General features: G+C 40.2%; 2 protein-coding genes across 2 annotated transcripts; one reads left to right on the top strand and one right to left on the bottom strand.

Moving 5' to 3' along the window:
- Positions 1 to 141: 141 nt before the first annotated feature.
- Positions 142 to 2,234, bottom strand: oip5 (opa interacting protein 5). Its single transcript, XM_060871305.1, has 5 exons — positions 1,946 to 2,234; positions 1,724 to 1,790; positions 811 to 933; positions 489 to 570; positions 142 to 347 (listed from the first exon to the last, which is right to left on the bottom strand). The coding sequence occupies exons 1-5, from the start codon at positions 2,172 to 2,174 to the stop codon at positions 231 to 233; spliced, it is 618 nt and encodes a 205-aa protein (XP_060727288.1). The 5' UTR covers positions 2,175 to 2,234; the 3' UTR covers positions 142 to 230.
- Positions 2,235 to 6,705: 4,471 nt separating this feature from the next.
- Positions 6,706 to 13,139, top strand: LOC132846885 (CD276 antigen-like). The gene is made up of 5 exons (XM_060871669.1): positions 6,706 to 6,807; positions 9,635 to 9,780; positions 10,599 to 10,946; positions 11,068 to 11,358; positions 11,592 to 13,139. The coding sequence occupies exons 2-5, from the start codon at positions 9,666 to 9,668 to the stop codon at positions 11,852 to 11,854; spliced, it is 1,017 nt and encodes a 338-aa protein (XP_060727652.1). The 5' UTR covers positions 6,706 to 6,807; positions 9,635 to 9,665; the 3' UTR covers positions 11,855 to 13,139.
- Positions 13,140 to 15,135: the final 1,996 nt, after the last annotated feature.

Below are 15,135 nucleotides of genomic sequence, written 5' to 3'. Positions count from 1 at the left end.
TATTAGTAATTAGCACTTCCTCTTTGTTTAGGAAAGATGTGACCTCCACCCATACACTCGTTCTCTGCTGGCACACACTTCCAAGTTCACAGCGTTAAATATTTCATCTATATTTAATGTGACAAATGCACAGGAAAAATATTCAGGAAGAAAAATATATATTTTTATTTAAGAAATATTTCAATACATGCATAAACTTAGAGGAATCTAATAAACGACAGTCTGAGACACTAATGGGAGACGGTGGTGGACAGAGAAAGATGGCTGTGTCCCAGTCTGCTGTCATCGGTCATCATGTCCTTCAGAAGTTCCACGCGTTTCAGCTGAGCTTCCAGGTCCTGTTTCATCTGAGTGTACAAGCCGTACGAGATGTTCACGTGGAGCACAATTCTGACATCATTAAAAACTACTACTAAAGATTCTGTTACTCGTCATTTACATTAATGCAATCAAAAGATAAAGAAGAGTCTCTCCACATTCCTCCTCACCTCACTGATTGTTCTTCCCAGCGCTCTGTTCTCAAAGCAGAGTTTGGAAGCTTTCACGATGGTGCAGCTTTTCAGCATGTAGCTGAGGAGAAACCAACAAACACACAAACGGTCATAACGGGTTAAAATGGTGCAGCCTTTTCCTGTCAGACTTCTGAGCTAAACTCATTTAAATAATAGCTCTAAAATATAACAGGAGCTTTCCCACTAAACATGTTAGAGAAGTAATCCTGGTCGTTTAAGTGGCCGTAAACGGAAACTATAATTTGTGTGACTTTTTCCCCAAGGTGTGTCGTCATTATGAGGTTTAAGTGATTCTCACCAGCTGACTGCTTCTTTCAGCAACAAGAAGAGGCCTCTGAGAGAGGACAAGTGATGCGGCGTTGAACACAGCACCAAACCGACAAACCCACGACAACCGGGACATTCCAGGGCTTTGTAAGTGCTGGGTGACGTGTGAACAAAACAAAACACTTAAATAATGAACTGAATTAGAATCCAGGCTGTGAGATATCAGTGCTTTCTCGATCTCTATCGTGAAAAGTCTTCGCAATATCAAGCTGTCCGCTTTGTTTACATTGCTGTTGACAAGAAATGCTTAAAAACGTGATAATAATGACACGTCATCTAATACATACAGTATTTACTTTTGCATTTAATACAGAAGTGTTAGGATTACGATATAGTTATTGTTATAGACTTGTTAAGAAATATGTGGTGTGGTCTGAGTGTGTCTGTGTGGGAGTGTGTGTCTGTGTGAGTGTCTGTGTGTGAGTGTGTGTAAGTGTGTGTGTGTCAGTCTGAGTGTGTGTGTGTGTCTGAGTGTGTGTGTGTGTCTGAGTGTGTGTGTGTGTCTGTCTGAGTGTGTGTGTGTCTGTCTCAGTGTGTGTGTGTCTGTCTCAGTGTGTGTGTGTCTGTCTCAGTGTGTGTGTGTCTGTGTGTGAGTGTGTGTCTGAGCTTGTCTGTGTGGGAGTGTGTGTCTGTGTGAGTGTCTGTGTGTGAGTGTGTGTCTGTGTTGTGAGTGTGTGTGGGTGTGTCTGTGTTGCGAGTGTCTGTGTTGTGAGTGTCTGTGTTGTGAGTGTCTGTGTTGTGAGTGTGTGTAAGTGTGTGTCTGTGTGAGTATGTGTCTACATGTGTGAGTGTGTGTTATACAGGTTTGTACACAGGGTTTGGAGTCCCAAATATTGTAGAAAGAGCTTTAACTACCATCACATCTGCAGTGTGTATCTACTTACCAGAATTTAAGAGGACCCTCTTTACTCATCTCCATCTTTCCTCTTATTCTCACATCCTTGCAGATTTCTGCAGATAATCACAATAATATTAAGAAACACAGCAACCTGCCACCAACTGCACAGAGAATGTGATGTGCTCATGATACACAACACATCTGTGTGTATGAGAGTGGAAACTGCAGTGGACATGAACTGTTTATCTTTGTAAAAAATAAAACTTACTGAGACAAATAATGGCCCTGAGACCCTGGAGCTCTCCACAGGCTCCTAAAGAGTCCCCCAGCACCAGGTTACACTTCACATTAGCACAGTGAAACACAGAGCACTTGTCATACTCCACACCGCGCTCTACAGTGTCCTCCATGTCCCTTAACTGGGTCCATATCACACTGCTCTGGCTGCTGCTGTCACACGGCTCTAAAACACTCACTAAACCGTTTCCCTGAGACATCTTTATCCACAAACAAACTCTTCTCCTTCCTCACAGACCTACAGTTCGTGCACGCGCACGCAGACAGCGGACCAATAGCAGCGCTGGAAAGCTGTCAGTCAGGATCCTATTGGTGCGTGTTGTGTAGCGTCACGAGCAGACAGCCAATAAAATGAGATCGTCGCGGATTTTGAACCGTTGAACAAATCGCGCTCCGGTCGGATCGAGCGTCCGGTCGCTGACACGGAAATACAAACAGAAAACTCGCTCATTCATTTTCTACCGCTTATCCGAACTACCTCGGGTCACGGGGAGCCTGTGCCTATCTCAGGCGTCATCGGGCATCAAGGCAGGATACACCCTGGACGGAGTGCCAACCCATCACAGGGCACACACACACACACACACACACACACACACACACACACTCATTCACTCACGCAATCAAACACTACGGACAATTTTCCAGAGATGCCAATCAACCTACCATGCATGTCTTTGGACCGGGGGAGGAAACCGGAGTACCCGGAGGAAACCCCCGAGGCACGGGGAGAACATGCAAACTCCACACACACAAGGTGGAGACGGGAATCGAACCCCCAACCCTGGAGGTGTGAGGCAAACGTGCTAACCACCAAGCCACCGTGTCCCCCTCAAACAGAAAACCGCGGTTTAATTTGTTTCGTTTTACTGTGAAATTTGTTCCGGTTTGGTGTGAAGATGGATTTAGACTCCATGAGATATGCGGACCTGAGGCAGCTCGCCAAGAGCGTTGGGTTAAAAGCCAACATGAAGGTGAGGCGGTTAAAGGGGGGGTCCACCATGTTTGAGAAACGCTTCAGAAAACTGAGTCGGGCCGACAAACAAAACAAACGTGTAGCCAATGAGCAGAAAGGGGCGTGTCTTTTCAATATGGGTGGAGAGAGCGTTCAGTGCGCATGTGTGACATTAGCCGCAAGCCATTGAAACATCGGCATGGCGGATACCTACTGTTACCTACTGTTCTAGGTGTTGAACGTCGTCTTCCGCGTGAAACGGAGCTAAACCTTTTACGCTACAACACACAGTACTACAATAACACATTTGTATTACCATAGTATTACTCATTGAGTTCCTTTATTGATAAAAATATACCCTGCTCATCAGTAAGTAGCCCCACCAGAAGTGGAGTACTGATAGTAGAGCTCCCACATCTCCTTAAAGGTGTGACTCTTATCAGGTGTGACTCTATCATGAATGTCACCTCAGGTATGTGCGTGTCAAATATGCTGAAATCACAAACAGGACATTGATTCAGTACAATCAACATTGTAGTTTGAGATGGTCAGCAGTGTGGCTCAGAGAGACATTGTGTAAATTAAACCTGGTCACTTTAACTCGGCTGAACAAAAATGTTCCTCAGGGCAACTTCAGTGTCTGATCTGATCAGAACATCACCATGAACGATGTGGTGGCATCAGATCATACAACTATAGGAAACAACAATTGTACAAAGTTTATATTTTACATGTATAACGTGTGGGGTTATTTGTGACTATATTGTTGTCACTATATTTTACAGCATGTTTCTGTTCTGTTGAATCTTTGTTGTAATATATTTTATTTAAAGTTGCAACAGAGAAGCAAGCTGGATTTTCCTTGCAGGTCTGCAGATGGAGTTGGAGATGTGGTCTGGATTAATGGTGTCCTCCATGCTGAGAAATACAGACAGATATTATCCATCATACAGTACTGTCAGGGAGGCGTCTGTTTGGCCCCAAATTTATTCTGCAGCAGGACGACGAGCCCAAACATGCAGCACATGTCATTAAGAAGCATCTTCAGTCTAGAGAAGAAAAAGGATCCTGGAGGTGATGTTTGTCCCCACAGAGAAGGATCTGAGGCAGTCCAGATCCAGATCTGGTGTTAGTTGTCCAAGATGTTTGGAACAACCTACCTGCAGAGTTCCTTAAAAACTGTATTAATTAATACAAACACTTACTAACACCTGCAGAAAACTTTTACACAGTCGTGTATTCCAACTATTTACAAAAGGATGATTTACATTCCCTCTCCGGTGTCCCTCAGGGTTCCTGACTCACTCCATTTTTATACATTTTGTCTCCTGAACGTTTCTGTGTCTGCGAAGCTGTTATTGTTACAGTGTCCAGTGTTACAGTAATCCACTTCGAGCTTATCTCCTTCTCACTGTAGTTTATTTCGTGTTTTACAAAAAATAATCCTGTTTTTAATTAAACAATGAAACAGAGTGTTAAACTGCCTGAATCTCACCTGAGCTGCACATGGAGTCAAGTCAAGTCACTTTTATTGTCACATCACCACAGTACATGTGCCTTGGTGAGTGAAATTCTTGGGAGCGAGCTCCAGAAATTGCAGAAACAATTAACATTCAGGTGAAATTTACAGGTGAAATTGTGCAATATGCTCATACATGTAGTCAGTACACACAGTGTACTATTAAACATACAGTAGCACTACACATTATATGCAATATGTACTTATATATTACTGAACACGTTTTGTGTCAACAATAAAATTCTACATAGAATTTATTAGAGATGAGCCGGATACTCGGCTGAAACAAGTATCCGGTACGGATAAAGCACTTCTGCCGAGTACGAGTATTATACGAGTAATACGAGTCAATATCTGTGCTCGGATTGAGTGAAAATCATCATTGGGTATCTGATTGGGTCAGCGTTCTGTGATAGGCTAGTCACAGTGCCCCTCCCCTACAGTGATAGGCTAGTCACAGTGCCCCTCCCCTACAGTGATAGGCTAGTCACAGCGCCCCTCCCCTACAGTGATAGGCTAGTCACAGCGCCCCTCCCCTACAGTGATAGGCTAGTCACAGCGCCCCTCCCCTACAGTGATAGGCTAGTCACAGCGCCCCTCCCCTACAGTGATAGGCTAGTCACAGCGCCCCTCCCCTACAGTGATAGGCTAGTCACAGCGCCCCTCCCCTACAGTGATAGGCTAGTCACAGCGCCCCTCCCCTACACACATACAGATGTACTGTGTTGCTGTGTCTCGCTCTGCTCACTCACAGTCACACACACAACAGCTCTCTGTCTCTCCCTCAGTCACTCGGGTTCGCGGGTCTTTTCCGTTAACATTTAGGGTTTCTTCAGCTTTTTACTTCGGGTTGTAACGTTAATAATACGTACTTACTAACCAGTAGAGTTCTGGTAAACGTGGGTTCGTTCAGACGTGGTGCTTGCTTGGTAGAATGCGACTCGCATTGCGTCTCTGCCTGTCGGAGATTTTTTTTCTTTTTTAAACCTTCAGCTGTCTCTAACCAGTAACCAGACACTGTGTGTCTGACACGTTTTTGCTGTAGTAAGTTGTTATAAATATTACAAATTAATTATTAAGCTACACACACACACTCACACACACACACAGGTGTGGAAATAAAAAAATAAAAAAGAACCAAAAAAATAAAAAAAAATCACACTGATCATAAAAAAATTAAAAGTTAAAAAAGAAAGTTATGTCGTTCATTACATTTTACTTCATAATTGCACTGCATTGCTTTGTTTTCATTGTTGCAAAACTTGTTCTGTAATATAGATCATTTGCTATCGTGATCAAAACCATTGATCTGAAGCTCAATCCTGATGCTGTCCTGTAAATATTTTTCCAATCAGCAATAAATATAACAATTTCTGATCAACCCATATCAGGGGCGTAGCCATCATTTAAAAAGGGGGGGGACGAAATGTCTAGTGTTATGGGGTTTTTTTTCAGTTAACCCTTGTGTAAATGACAGGTTTTATTTTTAATCATGATTTTTTTAATCATGCTTTATATGCATTATGATTATATATGATTATAAAACAGAATGAAAGAAATAGAACAGCTTGCCACTGGGACAGTACCCTTAAAAGCCACATGTTCTCACCTGTAAAGCTTCTTGTGTGACATCCTGAATCTGCCCTGACAAACCTATGCTGTCTGTTTCTTGCTCATTCTTGACAACACATAAGAAGCAGCCCATTAAATAAAGATCGTACCTATCAGCATACTGTAACGTTTCCCCTGTGATCTACTCTCATTCAAAGATTTAAGCTTAATATTGCTTGCGAATTTTGTGGTCAGGAAAAAGTACTCAAGACTTTTTTGGAAAGATGTGGAAAATTATATTAGTAAAAAATTGGGTTGTGTGGGTAGAAATTGGTGTATTTGATGTGTGTTTTTATTTTGAGGGAGATAATTTGGAAAGTAATGAACAATATATTATACAGCTATTTATTGGATTAGGAAAGTCCCATATACACAAAACAAAGTGGGCCCTTTGTAAACCAGATCTGTCCCATTTTATGAATATTATTAATTTAAAAGAATTTAATTATTATTATTATTATTTTTTTTTTTTAATCAAGGCACTATGGTGTTAAATCTGTAGCTGTAGTCCACAAAAAAGTCCCCCCCCCCAACCCCTGCTGAAGCTTTTTAATGACGCGTCTAGAATGTTTTTATTTTTTAAGGGGCAGGATTAGACACGTGACGTGTCTGTCATATAAATACTGATCTGCTGTTCATGTACACACACCGACACACCCCTAGGGCTGAAGAGGGAGTTCACGCTCAGATGGAATCGGCACTGACTCTTCTGAATCTTTTCTGCTGTTGCTTGTAGATTCCTCTTACAGTAAGTCTGTTTTTACTACAGCTTTATATTTACAGCTTTGACTATGAAGTAAAGTCTTATGCCAACTGGTCACCAATCTTCCCAGGTGTGGCAAGCGTAATGTTGTTACACTAGATTATTGAAATTATTATTAACTAATGGCTCTAACGCAAGAGGCTTTTTTTTTTAAATTTGTATTAAGAAAAATTGCACAGGGATATATGGTCATGTAACCACAAGCACAATAATGTTGTTATTTTTACTTCTTTTTACATATATAATTTGTATTTCTTTGTTATTGGTTTTGTTTTCCTTTCTTATGAAATTGTTAACCTATATAAAATGTTTAGTAAGAATTGTTTACGTAAGTTGCATCGTGTGTGAGCGTGATGGTGGAGCTGATCTCAGCCCCTCGAAAAAAGTGTTCAAAAAAGGTTCATTACTTACTGTTTATGGATTTTCTGCACAAAATGTGTTTGTTTTGGTATAAATAAATTCAATTGAAATTTTTCTCCCAGTGAGGATAAATGAATAGCCTCCTTCCTACTTCTAACACACACACCCTTATTGTGTATTGTGAGTCTTACAGCAGAATCTCAGTCCTGTTACGTAAAAAATATTCTTTGACACTGTGATATTCGACCCTGTTTCAGGCCCCAACGAATCTCAGTCCCGCTATGTATAAAATGTTCTTTGACACTGTAGATATTTGAACCTGTTTTAGACACCAAACACATGCTCGTTGAATCTCTGTACTTCTTCATTACAGCATCTGATCTGATCTTTTCCCACCCACACGTGTGTCTGTTCATGTCCTCTTCATATATATTGTGTATATATACATTTATAACTTCTATAAAGACTACTTTAAAGTAGTTTAGAGTTAATAAAAATACAGCTGTTTATAGTTTGTTCATGTTAGTTCACAGTGCATTAACTAATGTTAACAAGATTTGAATAATGTTTAAGTAAATGTAGAAATTAACATTAACAAAGATAAATAAATGCTTTATAAGTGCAGTTCATGTTAATTAATGAACCTTATTGTAAAGTGTTACCCAATTATTTGTTAATTATATTAAAATATGTAGATCACTTTTACTATTTATATAAGCTGCTTATATTATTTATGTAAACTGCTTTTATTTGTATTCCATTGCAACTTTAAACAGGTTTAAGGAGTTTGATGGTTTCATGTAGCCTTGGCAACTAGCCAGCATGAAAAATCTGCACATGAGCAGAAACGTGTTAAAGTCACGTCAACACATGTTTTACAATCATTTAACCCACCATGGGCAATGCTGAAGTCACTGTTACAAACTGTACAGCGTGCATCATTATGTTTAACACTTGTAAGTCAGGGGGACACTTTCATGTAGTCTTTCTAGTCACTTTCTTATACTTTGTTTTTTGGGGCTCTCTCCCTCTGCCATGGGCCATGATGATGTAAAATGTTGCTGGGGGGTTGTAGATGTTACTCTTGCCTGTCTTCGAAACTTGAGAGCCCTGAACTTCTTAAACTCACTCTTCTGAGTTTTGATCAGGAATGAGGCTGAACTTTCTCCTACATCTCAGGTCATACACAGAAACAAATATTACAGAATCATGTACACAACTCTTCAGAATAAAGCCAACGGACAGTCCAAATGAAATGTCACCCATCTAATGGGGTAGATATTCATTTTAATTATACATTAATAAGATGTAACAGAAATAACAGAGAAATAACACAGAAATAACAGCCATGTAAATCTGTAAAACAAAAGTGTTTTGATCAGGATAAAAGTGATCCTGCATGAATACAGGGTTACTGCACTCACATGTTACTGCACTACCTCTGATCGCAAGACCCTGCAGAGGCATCTGCAAAGCCAACACCACACACCCCACACACACACGCCCCTCACACACATTCTTCACCCTCCTGCCGTCTGGAAAATTTACCGAAGCATTCGGGCCCTCATGACCAGACTGTGTAACAGTTTCTTCCCACAAGCCATCAGACTCCTTAATAACTGAAACTGTACTGTACTGAGCACAACATACACACACATCAACTGTATGTGTAGAGGTTAAAAAGATTAAAGATCAAAATGAGCATATAAATGATGGAATCAATGTGATTCAACGGTAAACAAACAAACAAAAATAAATAAATAAGAGTTAAAATAAAGAAAATCAATATGATTTAAGTGTACTACTTTTGGAGTGTCCACTTTTGGGGGGGGGGGGGGGGGGAACGGGGTTGTAGAGTGTGGCGAGTCCGTGTTAACATATATTAATGTATATTTTCCATCAACCTGTTTACAACAAAATTGTCTTTTGTGTATTGTCTTTTTTTTTTTTTTTTTTGTATTGTCTTGTAATCTTTTGTCTTCACTGTCTTTTGTCCTACACTGTCTTGTCTCACACTTTGTACACCAGGTTCCACAGTTGCACTTTATGTATCTAGGACTAACTTACTAAGTCCTTATCTCTGTCTTTGTTTTATGTAACACCATGATCCTGTTGTCTCATTTCACTGTGTACTGCAACAGCTATAAATGGTTGAAATGACAATAAAAGCTTCTTGACTTGACTTAACACATCTGAACACAATAAACTAGCAGTGAGATTAAAATGATCATGAAGATAACATTCTGAGGCAGATGCAGGGTCGTAATGGCGGCTCATTATACAGTTGGCAAAAGACTTTCATCTGATTTTGTATGAATCGGATTAAAACAGATCATTAATTTACATAAATGAATTCTAGAAGCTTTTTTGTTTGTATGATGATGATGATGATGATGATGATGATGATGATGTTTTTTCCCACTCGAACCCTGATGTTGTTGTTTCTCCTCAGACACAGAGCCCAGGGAGAAGATCCTGACCTGATGCTCACACACTACCTGTTACAGATGGAGATCAGTCTCAGATCAGTCAGGGATTCGACACTGACTCTGACTCTTCTGAATCTTTTCCTGCTGTTACATGGAGTTTCCTCTGACAGTAAGTCTGTTTTTACTACAGCTTTATATTTACAGCTCAGAGGAAGATTAAAAGTCTCCATCTGATGGTTGAAACCTAATGAGTGTTAGTCAAGCTTTTGGTGTAAAGTTTTAGTTAGATAATGTGTTAATAACACAGACATAACCTGGATGTTACAGTGGGTTCTGTTTATTATCACCATGTTACAGTGACAGTGAACTGAGCACAGAAATACTCACAGTATCACAATCAATTCTTGATTAACTGGCTTTATTGACCAACCAGATGGATAATCAGACTCAATAATGCTGTGAGAACTAATGATAAGAAAATAAAACAAATGTAATATAAAGGACATTATTTACAGCATTTGGCAGACGCCCTTATCCAGAGCGAATTATAATTATTGAACATTATAATTATTGAACAGAAATACAAATAAATCACATGTATCATTAACAGAAAATTTACTTCATTGGTCTTCTTACTACTACAGGAGAACTTTATCTTGCACCTGATGTCTCTTTCTATCTTGGATAGGTAAAATTTAACTTAGAATATAAGCTTGTAAAGTGAAAACTTTCCCTGTTTCAGCATGTGCTTGTCAGCATCTTCTTCCTCCCTCTGTCACAATTTACATGATAAAAGTCTCTTGCCTTGCAAAACCGTTTCAATGGTAAAAATATTCAAACAAAAACATTATATGTTACATTACATGAACTCTCGCTCTCAGTAACAGAACTCACCACTCACCTGGATAAACATTCACAGATTATCTGAATATTTACTTTTCTGTTGATTTAGCTCTTAAAGATCTCTTCTCATGTTTGTATCCGTAGCTGAGTTCGAGATCTCGGTTCCCACGGGTGTACAGATGGGTGTGTACGGCGAGGCGGTCCATCTGTCCTGCGTGTTCCCAGTGAGCGACTCGTGGGACGCAGACAGCATAATGATCATGTGGCTGCACAACCTAGAGGTGGTCCACAGTTTCTTTCATGGCCAAGACCAGCCACAATACCAAAGCCAGACATACGCCAACCGCACCAGCCTGTTCCACCAGGAGATGAAGAAGGGGAACGCGTCGCTCAGGCTGGACCGCACCACTCTGGAGGACGCGGGGGAGTACACCTGCTCCGTCAGCACTCGGCTGGTCAGGCAGAGTAAGAGTTTCCCCCTCAAAGTAGCAGGTAATGATGAAACTGTACAATAAAGTGCAGTAAAATGTTAGCTACCTAGTGCATACGGTGAAGCATTACTGGTTGTCATGGTAATCGACCACACAGCACTCTTCTCTACCACCTCCTTTAGCGTTCTACTATGAACCTCATCTGAAAATCTCTTTGCTGGACAACGGCCACATGGAGGTTCTGGTGACCTCAGAGGGTGGGTTCCCCTCTCCCTCCCTGCAGTGGCTGATGGGAAACTCCAGGGACGTCACCAACCACACGCACACGCAGCTGAGTAAGGACCATCACACAGGTCTGTACAGCGTGAACAGTAAACTGATCCTAAATGGAACCGTCAACTCCTCCATCACCTTCATCATGAAGAACCCAGATCTGGACCAGACCATCAGGAGGAACATCGACCTCTTCTCAGGTGAGTTCATCAAGACCACACGTCCCCGAGAGGTTCATTAACTCACAACACCGCAAATGTGCCGTTATTAACATTTTTTAAAAAGAAATTAATCAATAAATTCATTATAGTAAATAAAAGATTAAACAGAAAAGTCTATAAAGATTTTTATAATGTGGATTACAAAGTGGACTGAAATAAAATCTGAAATAAAAACGCTGAACCTGTTTTTATTTAATTAATTTGTTTCTCAGAAAATGGAGGCTCTGACCAGAGGAGCCAGCGAGCAGGACTCATTGTGCTTTCTGTTGTTGTAGTTATTTTACTCACTGTGATCATTTCACTAATTATCCTTCAACACCGAATGATGAAAAAGGAAAAATCCCGGAATACAGAGACTAACAACGGGTCATCAGAAGCTTCGATCCATCAGACAGCAGCTGAAAAACCTTCAATGGATGAATCTGAAAGTGTTAAAGAATCCCTGATAAAGGAAGATCTCGGGCCAGGCAGCTAGACTAGAAGAAGAAATGTAGTTTATTTATTAGACTTTTTTTTAAGCTCTCCACCAACTGGCCTTCAGCAGAGCATTCAGTGATTAAGGCAGATGTGTGGAGTCACAGTGAGAGGAGACATGGGAGACATACGGGCCGGAGTCTTCACCAGGGAGCGCTTGTGCTCGTGTTCCAGCGTAGTTTGTGAGACCTAGACATGGATTCTGTTGGCTACTGGCTTGTTATTGGGAGCCTGAGTGACCTTGTACTTCCGGGCTGAACAGCGAGGCTCGGCTGCTCAGCTGCTCGTCTGCGTCTACAAGCATTTAAACAGACGAATTCGGAAACCTGGAACTTTGTTCCTTTTAAAGACTACAAGCTGATAGTAAACACTAACTGCACTTGCAGCTTGAGTTTCGATGTCCTCCGATTTCTCAGTGTTTTCTGACTGAGCCTGAAATAGTAACATGCTCACTACACAATAATGAGCAATAAAAATCTGCAGTCTTCTCTTAGAATGGGGCAATTTGCTAACGATTCCAAAGTGAACAAGAAAAACAAACCTTCACCGATTTCTGGAGCACCTCCATCTGCTTGTTCCTCCTCTTACTATGTTGTTGTTTTTCCTTCTTGATTCCGAACAGAAGGTCCCAGGAGAAGGAGCGTTTCTTGTGTTATGCCTTTATCACAGCTTATTATACAGATCCGACTCGTATCGATCTGAAAGACATTTTAATTGGAGAATTAAAACCATTCTTTGAAATTCACCCTTTGAAATGTGAGGGTTAAATTAGCTACTGCATGGTACCAGTGTTGTATAAAGTACTAGAAAGCAATACTTGAGTAAAAGTACAAGTATCGTACTAGAAAAAGACTTCAGTAGAAGTGAAAGTCACCTTCTAGAATATTACTCAAGTAAAAGTCTTAAAGTATCTGATATTTACTGTACTTAAGTATCAAAAGACATTTTCTGATATTTAATGTACTTACGTATTTGAAGTAAAAGTAAAAAGTAAAATTTCAGTGATTTTCGGTAGGGTTTCATCTTTAGGGGGTTTTAGCCCTCAGTGAGAATTTAAAACAATATATTATTTATATTATATATTATATAACTACATAGTAAGCCAAAAGTTATGGTATTATTAAATGGCAAAAGTGGACACCAAAATTTTATGCATGATGTAATGATGCCAGTCTCGAATCAGATCAGTTCATGTATGTGTGCATTCTCTACAAACAGTGTGTCCAATGAATGCAGTCATTAATAAACTAATTAATAAATAAATGTTATTTTTATTTAGTATTGAATGGATTGTTTGCATTAATATTTTGTTTGTGCTACAACTCTGGTAATAAGAATAGTGACATTTCACTGCTTTTGGTTGCCTCTTTGCGGCTTTCCGCCGATTAACGTTATAGATAAACGCCTCCAGCTCTGACTGCGCGTGCACGCTGCGCGTCCCTGTGCTTCTCCGTAGAGCGTGTGGAGCGTAACGCAATCTAGGAGCAGTGATTCACCAAACCTCCCTTATTACAGTCACACACATTTCTTCTGATTTTATTTTGTAGTAACGAGTAACGAAGACGCTTAGTGGAAATATAACGGAGTAAAAGTAGACATTTTATCTAGGAAATGTAGTGGAGTAAAAGTGAAAGTTGACATAAATTTAAATATCGAAGTAAAGTACAAATACGTGACATTTCTACTTAAGTACAGTAACGAAGTATTTGTACTCCGTTACATTACAACACTGCATGGTAACCAGGGTACCACGTGTCGTGCTGCATGCAATAATTAAGCTTTGTTTGGAAAAAATATATATATGATGCAAAACAAAGCCAAGTTAGTGGACTGATGTCTGATTTTCCCTTGAGATAAAAAAATAATTCTATATCTATACAAATACATAATCATCTCACTCGAGAGAATAATAACAGAACTGTGTGTGTGTGGGTGGGTGTGTGGGTGTGTGTGTAGAGTTTTTTTTCTGTATAGTGTGTCTGATTTTAGCTTTTCAAATCTAAATTCTCAGAGATTATTTTGCATTATAATATGAAATATACACTCGGTGTCCACTTTATTAGGAACCCCTGTATATCTAGATCTAATCAGTTAATCATGTGGCAGCAGCACAATGTCCAGAGTTGAGGTTTCAAACCCACAAAGAGCAAATTAATACTGGAGGTGAAATGGAGATGCAGCAGTAAGTAAGATGGAATGCAGAGCGAGGCTTAAAAAAGGAAAGAAAGAAAACGTTCAGACTGGGTTTAGTTTGTGTGTGTGTGTGTGTGAGAGAGAGAGAGAGAGAGAGAGAGAGAGAGATGGTATGTGATCACACATGCGCATGTCAAATCAGGGCTTTTATGTACAATAGACTTTAAACAGCATTGCTGAGTATCTTACTAATCGCACATAACAAAGGATGTGATGTGTGTGTGTGTGTGTGTGTGTGTTTGTGTGTGTGTGTGGGTGTGTGTTGGAGAGAGGGGACATAAAAGCAATTTTATATTTATAACATTACCCAAGAAATCTGACCAACCTTCCCCACCACAACTTCGACTTGCAGGTCAATAAAAATGGAAAGGATCTGCTGCAGCTCAGTCAGTGCCTGGGTCTGTACACTGTTAACGGAAGGACACCACTACACACACACACACACACACACACACACACACACACACACACACAGCCCAGTACACTGAGCAACATCCAGAAGCCATACAGATGAGACCAAATACAGCACAGAAATGTTCCAGAAAGCAATTAGGCAGCCATGACATTCAAACACTATTAAACACTTTTCTAGACACAACATACACTCACAGTAACGAAGGCATCAATCTCACAGTTAGGAATATAAACCATGTTTACATTAGAACTGCACACACACACACACACACACACACACACACACACACACAGCCCTGTTTGTTAATATTACTGTAATTACTGATAATGATAACTATTATTACTATGACTATATATTAATCTCCATGGTCCTGTGTTCTCCTGTGTTCTAAATAATAAGTTTATCAGTAAGAGATGTTCTTCTCTTTATAGTAATGAGAGAGAGAGACAGACAGAGAGAGAGAGAGAGAGAGAAGGAGAGGGACAGAGAGAAGGAGAGAGAGAGAGAGAGAGAGAGAGAGAGAGAGAGAGAGAGAGAGAGAGAGGTCGTTCACACTGTGATTTTGTTCTCTTTCACACTAGCAGGTGAGAAAAGCTCCACTTGATCTGTGTTGATGTTTGTGTTTATCACCACAGAGTTGAATCAGGGCGTCGTCACATCACACACACTTTATT

The sequence above is a fragment of the Tachysurus vachellii genome, chromosome 6 (genome assembly GCF_030014155.1).
Source record: "Tachysurus vachellii isolate PV-2020 chromosome 6, HZAU_Pvac_v1, whole genome shotgun sequence".
Classification (NCBI taxonomy): Eukaryota; Metazoa; Chordata; class Actinopteri; order Siluriformes; family Bagridae; genus Tachysurus; species Tachysurus vachellii.
This window is presented reverse-complemented; position numbering and strand designations above follow the sequence as displayed.

Coding starts and splice junctions, on each gene's coding strand:
- LOC132846885 (XM_060871669.1), top strand. CDS start 9,666: ATGCTCACACACTACCTGTTACAGATGGAGATCAGTCTCAGATCAGTC. Junction 9,781..10,598: donor ACATGGAGTTTCCTCTGACA/GTAAGTCTGTTT, acceptor TTGTATCCGTAG/CTGAGTTCGAGATCTCGGTT. Junction 10,947..11,067: donor TTTCCCCCTCAAAGTAGCAG/GTAATGATGAAA, acceptor CACCTCCTTTAG/CGTTCTACTATGAACCTCAT.
- oip5 (XM_060871305.1), bottom strand. CDS start 2,174: ATGTCTCAGGGAAACGGTTTAGTGAGTGTTTTAGAGCCGTGTGACAGC. Junction 1,791..1,945: donor CAGGGCCATTATTTGTCTCA/GTAAGTTTTATT, acceptor GATTATCTGCAG/AAATCTGCAAGGATGTGAGA. Junction 571..810: donor CTGAAAGAAGCAGTCAGCTG/GTGAGAATCACT, acceptor GTTTCTCCTCAG/CTACATGCTGAAAAGCTGCA.